Source organism: Notothenia coriiceps, unplaced genomic scaffold (assembly GCF_000735185.1).
Source record: "Notothenia coriiceps isolate Sejong01 unplaced genomic scaffold, NC01 NC01_scaffold00015180, whole genome shotgun sequence".
In the NCBI taxonomy this organism is placed as follows: Eukaryota; Metazoa; Chordata; class Actinopteri; order Perciformes; family Nototheniidae; genus Notothenia; species Notothenia coriiceps.
This window is the reverse complement of record NW_011347881.1, coordinates 151-11377: the sequence shown is the minus strand read 5'-3', so window position 1 is coordinate 11377 and position 11227 is coordinate 151. Positions and strand designations below refer to the sequence as shown.

The 11227-nt window shown below is 40.5% G+C and overlaps 1 protein-coding gene across 1 annotated transcript; it reads right to left on the bottom strand.

Annotated features, from left to right (window-relative positions):
• Positions 1 to 857: 857 nt before the first annotated feature.
• Positions 858 to 4657, bottom strand: LOC104948811 (E3 SUMO-protein ligase PIAS4-like; the record flags this gene model as incomplete). The annotated part of the gene is made up of 6 exons (XM_010775033.1): positions 4572 to 4657; positions 2522 to 2906; positions 2307 to 2391; positions 2162 to 2203; positions 1935 to 2025; positions 858 to 986 (listed from the first exon to the last, which is right to left on the bottom strand). Coding segments are annotated over exons 1-6 (759 nt in total), but the record flags the coding sequence as incomplete, so codon positions are not given.
• Between the last annotated feature and the right edge of the window lie 6570 nt (positions 4658 to 11227).

Here is an 11227-nt window from a genome sequence, read left to right as displayed (position 1 = left end):
TACTAGGGCATTGCTTTCCAAGAATGCAGGGTTGTTGGGTTGTTCCTAGAGTTTTTAAAAGTACAATGGGAGCCAGATCCGTATCTTATCAAGCTCCACTTTCGTGGAATCAGCTTCCAGTTTGTGTTCGGGCGGCAGACACCCTATCAGTTTTTTTTAATAGTGCGCTTAAGACCTTTCTTTTTGATAAAGCTTATAGTTAGGGCCAGTGGCGTCGCCTGGCCTGGGCATTCGGGGCTTTAGTGAAGTCCACTGAGACAAATGTAACATTTGTGATATTGGGCTATATAAATAAACATTGATTGATTGATTGACATTGAAACCTGTTAATGTTCACATTCAAACACTTTTTCTTTTACCAGCTGTATTCAGCTATGTGGCTTTTATCCTGGATAAAGTGTTTAAGTCATGGATGCTTAAAGTTTAACGTCTTAATATCTGTAATTAAAGTTGACTTTTCATTCAGGAAGTATGACGCGCTGCGCTGTCAGTACGCTTGTCCATGTTTGTGATTGGTCGAATGCTCCAAATACCACCCCTTTTATGTGAACGCGCTGTAACTAGATAGGGCAAAGCGGGCTTGAGTTAAAGAGTTGATAACCAGCGTCGTAGGATAGTTTAGCGAGAGCGCGTTTGTTTTGGATTACGTAAACCGGGTAACTCAAACATATCCAGGTTAGGTTGAACCGGCTTCGTAGTACAGACCCCTGCTGTAGTGTAGCTCTTTGCCCTGGGGAGGTTTATTCTTGAATAATACCATGCACGCCTAAATTTGACACATGATTAAATAAGAAAAAACGTTTTGTCCCAGCTTGAAATGATAAACCAAAACATAAGATTCAGCAGTAAACTCTGACCTTGCCAAAGTTTCCCCAGGTGACGGTGACTCTGTTGGTGATGCTGGAGAGATGCAACCAGGGAGTGATGTTTACAGGACGACAAGGGCGACGGGGCTCAACGCCGGGCTTATTAGAGGGGTAGTAGCCCTGAAAACACAGACAAATACCAAATCATTATTCAAATATTATTGTAATCACGTTACTTTGGGGTACTTGTTGCAAATAAATGTTACAGAACAGTCATTCTACAGTGTTGTTGTATTCTTCCCTGTATGCGATTCTCTAAATGATTAATGTTTATCTAATGCATAGCAGCCAAGAAGGCTCTCCAATTAATTCTAAGTATGGTTTATATCCAATATTAATCATCAAATTTTACTGCAATATTCCATCTTGTTCGGCACACTTCTTCAATCACCTTGCTATTGCTGTCTTAAATGGCAAGCATATAACCATTTTGTTTTTGCTGTTTAGCAAACTTTAGGGGGTTCATTACAAAAACATATTGTATAAAACACAATTCATATCATATCTGTCTATTGACATATCTTTGTTGTTGCCTAAATGTAATAAACAAATCTGTCACTGATACTACATTTGGCTTAAAAGCACAACACTTAAGACTCGAGTTATTATGTTGCAACCAACAGTTAAAATGCAAAAGCACAAAAATTTGCATTTTCTTGTTTTTTTCAAAACATTTGAAAGTTGTCCTTCCAGTTTGAATTCCTGTGGATACACTTTGTGAACACAAGAATGACTCAGCAAACACTTGTTTCGGAGGTTTTAGCTTTTCCATATTCCAACTCCAACACTAAGACTGCCAGAAGGAGAGTTTCTTACTTAATGCTGGCTATCCAACAATATCTGTACCTGGATACTACTTTTCCTTGCCTCCATAAGGGTGGATTAATTCATCCCTACAATACGTCATGAGACCAGCTTGGCCGTGAGCAGACACCCAAACTAGTGACTCACTAACTATATTTAAAATGAATGTCAGAGAAACTATTTAACAGGATCCGAAGAACAGCCAAGCTCGAGTCAGATTTGTACACTGAATGTGTGGCATGTCTCATGAATCAATCAACTCACCGGCACGTGACAGTAGGACTGGTTGACTTTGACAGCAATGTTGGGAGGATACTGGTCCTCTTGGACACCGATGGAGTCTGTGTAACAGATTCTGTAACAAAAGGATATAAAAAAAAGGGACATTTCCAATGCTGTTTGCCCAAGTATCATATAACAATTTCTTCATTGAGCATCCTTGGGAGGACCTCATATTATATATATTCAAAAGGGAATAAGTGGGGACTTACCTAAGAACCACTTGGATTGATCTGATTCCTGGACGAAGCTCCCTAAGAAAGTATAAAAGTGACAAATTAAATTGAGCATTAGTTACAGAGTTTATAAATAGAGCTGATGGTAAAAATAAAGTTCAGGGGAGAAAGGTTTTCTTACGTTGCGTTTCTGATCTGGTCCGCTTGGTTTGGTGTCAACTCAAATATGCATTGACTGTCCTGCAGTTTCTCATTGTTCTGGGCAACTGTAAATATTATTATAGCAAATTAATCACAAAAACTGCAAGACATGCAAACATAACATTCGTACTATATATAAAATACAAAAAATGTATTTCAATACAAGAATAAAGAAAGATCAAACTGTTTACGAACTTAGCTCTGTTGGTTGCAACAGTGTCTCCAAAGTTTGGTAGAAGGGCAGAGGCACCAGCTTGACCTCTGCTGCAGGTGTGGTGGTTATCTGTTTGGAAACGCCGTTGAGGTAGTCTGCGCCCTGAGAGGTGGCAGTGGGGGAGGAGCTTAGAGACGAGTATGCAACTGGAACGCCCTCTGGACGCCTCGCCGCAAGCCAGCCGGATGTTCTGGGGAAGCGCGACTCGTAGAGCTGCCTAACATTCTTCAGGAGCTCGGGGCTGTATTCGGTCTGCACGAGCCTCAGCGCTCGCCCTACCAGGTCCTGTTTCAGCCCACTTTTGCTGCGGCCCATCGAGGCCAGTAGCGTCTGCAGGTCGGAGACCCGGAAACTTTTGACCATGTTCTAGAAGGAAGACAAGACAAACAAAACATGAGAAACACCATAGAGGGACAATGAAGTCTGTAAATTGGTGATGTTTGAGGGACAACACCATAAACGTACAAGTCCAGACCCATTTTAAAAGTTAGGTCACAATACAAGGTGCATTGATACTTAGTGTATAAAATTGATATTTCAAAACCATTCACTAGATAGAACAGTGCTAACATATTTGGGTTCTTCTACTTCTGACTTCTTCACAAATTTTAAGTTTTTCCGAGTGTAGTGTTTGACTATCTATTATTGTCAAAATGAAATACTGAAATTCTTTGTGGAAAATCCTGTCTAATCACATCTCCTATTTTTTAACCATGACCGGCTCTACACATCATTATTTACAAGTCTCAAACATTAAGATATCCGCTAAAATTAGCTTGCCCTTAGTCACTTTAATCCAACAGAGGTTTGAACCTGCCTTCTTGTTCTGACCACTTGTATCACAATATATTTTCATTTCAACATTATTTAAAAATATTTAAGCATTTAAAATGTATGACTGCACATCTGCATTTCACCGTATTAAATGTAAAGCACAGAGGCAAAAACTACACTGACAACAAAGCAATAGTATAAGCCTGAAAAGTAAAAGGCATGACCACCTCAGATTGCTGTTAAGTTTGAGGATATAAATCGATACATCTAAAATAATTACACAAAATGCACTTATATTTCAATATGATCCATAAATGATGGACACGATGTTAGTCAATAAAATCAGATTTACTGTTAAGTCATCGACTGTTTATGTTAAATTCAAAAAAATCACAAGCCCATGTTTACACCTCGATGAAAGAAAGCATATATAAAAGCAATCAAAACATAAACACATAGTTTAGTCGGCACGATTTGTCCATGTTTCGATTAGCAACACTAACAAGTACAGTGTTTACAAAATAAGTGGCGTCGGTTATCTTAAAACTGGACTAGACATAACAAAACCGCCTGCATGCGGAAGGATGTTTTTTTGTATTGTGGTAAGAAAAAAACCTGAGCAATGTAACATGCTTTAGCTTTCTCCGACATTGTTTTGCTGTGCATCAGTGGCAGAAGTGCTTTGTGTCTTGATTACATTTGTACAAAAACGCGGCTGTCCATGAGGCATCTTATGGACGTGTTGTATGCAGCCATAAGGGTTGCCATTTCTATAGCCTCACTTGAACAATATAGCCTGTGCTAATCGGCCAGCTAGCTTCTCTATAGACTGGGCTGTCGGTATTCAATCATGGCAACTGGACATTTTGACAGGTGCACATCTTCCTAAACTAACCGGTTACATACATACAGACATCAAGCCTAATAACGTCAAATATCAACGAGCAGGGGAAAATACTGGCAGCAACCCCACTCCAGTGTTTTTATGGTCAGATCATTAATTTCTTCCCTTCAGAGCCAGCGTGATGCTAGCCAAACCAACGCACTTGCCTGGTTAACATAACCTAGCAGGCTAGCTACATTAGCAACAGAAGCTAGTTCATTTTGCCGTGAATGTAATACGCCACATTTTCTAGGAGTATAGGCTCTTAATTACATTGACACAAAGCCCCAAGTTTCCCCCAGCCGGGATGAGTTTTAAAGCAACACTCCTGTGCCTCCTTCCCATTAAAACAAAGCTAAACCAGCTCTACTTGCCATCGTTTCCACCAGTTCGGCCGCCATCTTCGTGCAGCAGTACCGCGAGAGTCAGAGACGACGACTAGTCTCTCACCAATGAAACACAGAGCCTTCTTTGGTTGACGGCTACCCTCAGCCAATCACAGTGATGTTTTAACCGGAGCCCGAAGAGGTACATACAAAGTGGGCGGGACAACCATGTTTTAAAGTTACAGTGCAACTTTTAAAAAACACTAAGAGACAGGTCTCATTTCCACAATAGGCCTCAGTGTCAATTAATGATATCACGTGTCAAAGCTTTTTGATACCCTTAACATTTGTGTTTAATAGTATTGAGATATTGGGATTGTGTGTGTTGAAAATGTGTTAAATTCAACATGCATGTAAAGCACGGTGTGTCAAGTGGATGAGGTCACATGGTGTGTTCAAATCCAGTCCGAGCAAAGTACTCCGTTTCGGGTCATTCGTCCAGCCGAGACATGCGGAGGTAATGCTTTGTTTAAGGTATGTTCATAATTAAATTAAAATGAGTAATTCACGATATATGATTACAGGTAAAAGTATAGACCAGCCATACCCTGTCTAAACCCCATTTACCATTCTCTGTCATGCTTTTTGCAAAATGAGAAAAATTGTATCTTAAGGACACATGTATACTCCCCCTGGTAATCCAGTCCTGCTTTTCCAGAAACTCATATGTGGCAAAGAAAAGCCTCATGGAAACACAGATCAATTGAACGAATTGCAGTATATCGTGTAATAAGTAACATAGTGTGTTTTGTTTAACTTAACTTAACTTTGGATGTGAAACGTCAATAAAACAATGTTCTGTATTAAAAAAAGAAAAGCTGGTGTTGCCACTGCACTCTGCATAATGTAAAAGGCTACCCATGATTAGGATTTATACATAAAAAATATTGGATATATAAAATATAGGATTCAGTCAGCTTTTTTATATCTAAACTTTGTTTAAAAATGCAGACCTTAATTACTAAATATTTCTCTACAGTAAGAGCTATTTTTTCTCAATTGCAATATTTATTAATTTTCACACAAAATGAAAATAACACAAGCCTATTAATATAGCTTATTAGTAATCAAAGGCTTGCTAATAAAAAGGTAGCACAGACTGCTCTCTACTGTGTATGCATGACATGTTGCATCGTTTAAACAGAAGAGGGCAATATGGTCCATGATTTGACCTCACTGTCCTTTCATTAATTCCCTCACTAATATGCAGAACAAAGCACATATATCCAAATAATACACTGTGACTGTAATCTAACGGCTGAGTTGAAAATGTGCAGGCTGATATTTATTTTAGCGAGGGGGGGTTTAATCTATACCGCTGTTAACAAGTCACAAACTGGTGTGTTCAAAATTCCAGGAAAGACGGACAATTTTCTAAGTTTAACTATTTATTATAAGAGAGCAAAATATATATATTGACTTGGCCAAGGACTCCGTCACGTCATAGACATTCACAGGCAGCAAAGCTGCAATCAGTAACCACTATTTCCGGAAAGAGCCCCTAACCTCGGGCGACAATAGAGAGGCGAAGTCACGCCACTTCCGCCCCATGGGACCTTATTTCTGAAAAACTATGTATTGAAGTCAATGGGGGAGAGAAAGATTATCTTTCGATCCCGTTTGAATTGTGCCACAAATGACACATATGATGTTTGTCAATCTTAAAAAATAATTTCCATGTAAAAAAAGTCACAGTTTGTCGTAAAACTGTTGAAATATAAGACTATGAAAAATACGCAACTAGAAAGACTACAAATCCCAGAGTCGCGTAAGTGATGTCATTAACGTTACACATTACACTCGTGTTACTCACCGAAACCTTGTAAAGCCGGTCCCGCATTCTGGCTCTCGCGGAACCGACTAACTCCCCTTGTGTGAATGTACAGCTCTCAACATGCCCAGACTTGTAGTGATTTTCACCTCTTTTAATACTTTTCGCCTCATTCTGAAAGAAAGAGGTGAAATGTGCTAACGTGACGGCCATCTTGGTGTTGGTGACGTATGCAAGGCCAGAGTTGTAGTTCATTGAGCGGTTCACACAAAAAAAGGTGTTACTTCACAGTTTTACGACACATTTTAATTTTTTTGACTTGCAAAATTATCTTTTAAATTGACAAACATCATATGTGTAATTCGTTGCACAATTCAAAAGATAATCTTTCTCTCTCCATTGACTTCAATACATGATTTTTCCGAAATAAGGCCCCATGGAGGTCCCCCGGAAGGGGAGGGACTTCGCCACTCTATAAGGATAAACATTTGTGTTTCGAAAAGACAAATGCAAACATTACATTTATTTCCTGTCCATCGGAACATCAAGTTCCCAAATTAACTTCCTGATTAACTTCCTGATTAACCTTTCATGTTATAATTGTTGACCTTGTGAGCACACGCAGTTCTCCTGCAATGAAGGATTATCACCGACATTAAAGAGGCCCTATTATGCTTTTAGTGATGTCCCTTTCCTGTGGTGCGTTCTATTGGTTTGTGTGCATGTAAATGGTCTCCAAAGGCTAAAATGTCAAAGTTTCCTCCAAAGGGTGTTTCTCTCACACACACCCCCCCCCTGCCTGAAACACCTCCATTGGACTCCTTTGTTTACTTCAGTGACATAGTGACATGACTATGTAACGCTTGCGCTTCTATTGGCTAGTACTCCAACATATTGTATTTGATTTGGCTAAGGGGTAGGACATCTGTAAGTGCTTATCCAATCACAACAGAGCCGGCCAGCTAACCAATCAGAGCAGACCGGGCTCTGGTTTCAGACAGGGGGTGAAAAGAGGTGCTGCAGCATTAACATTAAAGCAAGTAAACATATCACAGTAGACACACAAAGTACAAATATGAACCTGAAAATGTGCATAATAAGGCCCCTTTAACTTCATTTAAGTTGACTCTCCCACACACACATGTTTCACTTCTCTCAGCCTCTGATTCCCTTCCATCTCTCCTCGCCTCTTCCTTCCACGTTGCAGCTCCTCAGTATTGATCACCTTAAACACTCCGGTGCTGATCAGCTGACAGACGCTGTGATTCTGAGCGATCGTTCAGCTCAGGATGTGTCCTGATGGCGTGTCCACCTGCGAGGCCTTGGCCCCGTATCGCAGCAGGGATATATCATTAACGGCAGCCTGTAAATGAACAGAGCAGGCGGGGGACTGAGCGAACGGGGCGAGGGGTAATTTCAATCAGCCACCCAGATGGCGTGCTGCCCCGACATGAGCCCTGATGGTTTAATCATTCCGTTAAACCTTCAGAAATGTGTATCAAGAAGGCTCCAACACTTAAATGCTGAGGGAGTTAACATGAAAACAAATTGGCATGTGTTTTCAGGTGGTGGGCGATAGCAGAGCCACATACGTAGCCCTGATGTGATGTATGGATGTAGCATGTGAGAGAGATTAAGTTGAAATTGCCTGCTTCATGATTTGGGAATGAGAGATATGAGCCCTCGGGGCAGATAGTTAGACTAATGCTATGCGCACCTCTACTCCAATTTATCGCCTGTGACATGTTTGTGAATATTTATTATGGCTCTCCACGGTTTGCTTTTGGCTTTGCACCTAAAATGAGAATATCAATTACTGAACCAAAAGCGCAGCCAACTCTGTAACCCGTAAATAATTGTATTTCGAGGAAAAGGATAAAAGCTGCATCCTACTGAGAGAAACATGTTGGTACTCACACACGTGCATACTCACGACTCTGGAAAACAATTTATTTGACCACTGCTTTGTTTGGATTGGATGCCTCTCAAACCGCTAACAGACTAGCCCTTGTTAAGCTGCCCTCTTTCTAAAGGTTGACCAGATTGGGAAAACTCCTGATTTAATTGAATCCACAAATTCAATGAGGAACATTTCTGACAGCAAAACGAGTGCAAAAGCCTGTGAAAAACCCTTTATGGGCAGGAAAAGAAAAAAGAAAGGGGCTGTAGCTTTTGATTATATGGCAGCGGGAGGGTGCCCCCCCGACTCTGATGAATTTAACACATAACGCTCCCACAAACGAAACTCTAGACTTACCTCATTAACTCCTGAGATTTTTCTCCTGAAGGGAGAAAGAAACCAATGTGTAAAGAGTTACAACATTAAGAAGGGTGGAGGTGGAAGAGAGGAATGTACAAGCAGCAGGAGAGTCGTGCAGGTATGTAATTATGCAGTCATCATCACAATCCCTGACTCTCAGCCAGCCAAAAGCCTGATCTGCCCTCTCTTAAACACCCAGCTGAAGACCCGAATCTATTAACAGCGGGCATTTTGGTGGAGATTTTATGGAATTGTAATTGCAACCACAGGGCTGTTGCGCATAAATGCTTGAACATATTGATCGTTCGGCTGGTCAGGCACGTCTGACTAGCCCTCCGGAGCTAGGGTTGATCTGTTTGTTTTATATATTTCTTGTTTTCTCCTTAAACGAAGGAGTAGTGCAGCACTCCCCAGCAGCAGCAGCCGTGCTCTGAAAACGATCAAGCAGGGACTGTAGATGGTTTTACAATCATCCCAAGAGTTTACGAGCAAGGTTTAGTCCCAGTAAGGAGCTCTGCAGAGTCGCTGTTTTATTTTTGAAAAGCTTTGATTCGTTCTCCCGATCCTAGCGCACACGTCTGTGTTATGAGGTGTACTGTGTGTGGAAAAAGGGAGATAAACAGTGTATCTGTTAAAGGAAATGGTGGTGATGGTGATAAAGATTAGCAATAAATAGCAGGAAGGAGGAAGATGTGCTAAAAACAAGAAGCAAAATAATACCGACAGTCTTTCAATAGAAGAAAAGGAGAGGAGGATAATGAGCAAAACCACTGAGCCATGGGTGCAGGCACTTATTAACACACACACACATATACACAATACGTCTATACACACTTTTTCACATTAGGCGCACGCACATGCTTTGCCACGTGCATCCCTGCCTTCGCTGCGTGCATAAACACATTAACATGCAGAGAAATTGTGGATTGTGGAGATGAAAGGCGCTCAGATCAGTGGAACAGTGAACGCTGACACAGTCGTAACCTATCAAGCTCAGATTTGTGAGCTTGTGGCATCGACAGGTCCGCCGGGGTGCTGTGAAGTCTCTTTGTTCTGTTTTGATGTGCTGCGTTTCTGATTACATGAATTTCAGCTCTGGAAGCTGCATAAAAGTTCCCTTTCCTAGCTTATGATTAGGGAACTTATCAAACTGTAGGAAGCCTCAAATAGTTGACAAAATATTGAAACATCTCAATTAGCTGTAACAAAATCCTGACAGTTAGCAAAAACTGTGGAAGAGGGCAGGTGAAACCGGCTATTATTTTTGCTTCATGGGTCATATTTGGGTAGATTTGTTCATCGAGTTAATGATAATAATGGTCGGGTTTTGCAAAAATATCATAGAAAAAGAAGAGAAAATAACTAGTTTGTAGCACATGTTGTCGGACCACTTTATAAGCGTTTATGCTTTAACAGATGGCTACACTTGAACGAGGACTCCAAAGCCACCCATAGTAAAAAGAGAGAAATCAATACCATAATGGAGGATAATGACGAACAATTTCAGAAAATCTTTCCTAACAGGCATCCATACTCTTGCACTCAATTATACCTTTGAACATTGATAGAAACATGTTGTACAGAATCAGAGATAGTTCAAATCCTGTTAGTGCTCATCACCTCCAGGCAGCTGGGTTTTTGAAAGTGCTTTTGCTATATAAGGACAGGGGTTGACGTCATTTTGGGTTTCATGGAGCAACTTTAACTGCTGAGTTTATTGCTGGGATTTAAGTGCAACATATCTATAAAGAAGTCCAACCAGACAAAGGACACAAGGAGACATCCAATCGTAAAGGTTGTAATGAAAAATCCCAGGTTAGACAAACATTTTTGGAAGAGAAACCACTGAATAATTTCCTGTAGGCTGAATCATAGTAAAGATAGTCTGGTTCAACTTGACCTTTCTTCTAATACTTGTTGTAGTTGTGAGTACATACAGTTTTCCTGTGCAATCAGGGATTATGGCCTATCTCGTGGATGCAGTTACTTTAGGTTTTACAATCAAATAAAATGGTTTATATCATCTGTTCCCAACTACATAGACACGTCCAAGTTCCTTAGACATTACAAACAGATTGTCAGGACCTCGACACAAACTGATAGACCCAAATGCTCGACCCAGAGACAAAGTCTAAAATGTAAAAAAAGTATCTTTAATTTCAAAGATCAGGAAATTCCTTTTAGAGAGAGAGAGTAGGTACTGGAATTAACAAAAAGCGCTCACAAGGAAGAAAAACTATGCATAACAAAAAGAGAACTTAGAAAGAAACTTAAAGGTGGGGTAGGTAAGTTTGAGAAACCGGCTCGAGATACACTTTTTGTTATATTCCATGGAATGCTCTTAACATCCCGATAGCAATGAATATCTGAAGTGCTTTGACAAAAAATCCATAAAATAGTGTCATCTGTGGAAGCTATGTAGTACTGTTAAAAGCACGACCAATCATCTGAGCCGGCCCGGCTAAAATAACTGGATGGCCTACCTGCCTATCAGCCTTCCTTCTGTGCACAAACTTATCTCGTGCCCTCATTGGTCATGTGCGCGTTCGTGTGTGTTGGAGGAGGGGCTCTGTAAGGAAGTGGCAGATTTTTCTGGCTGTGTATTTTCAAATT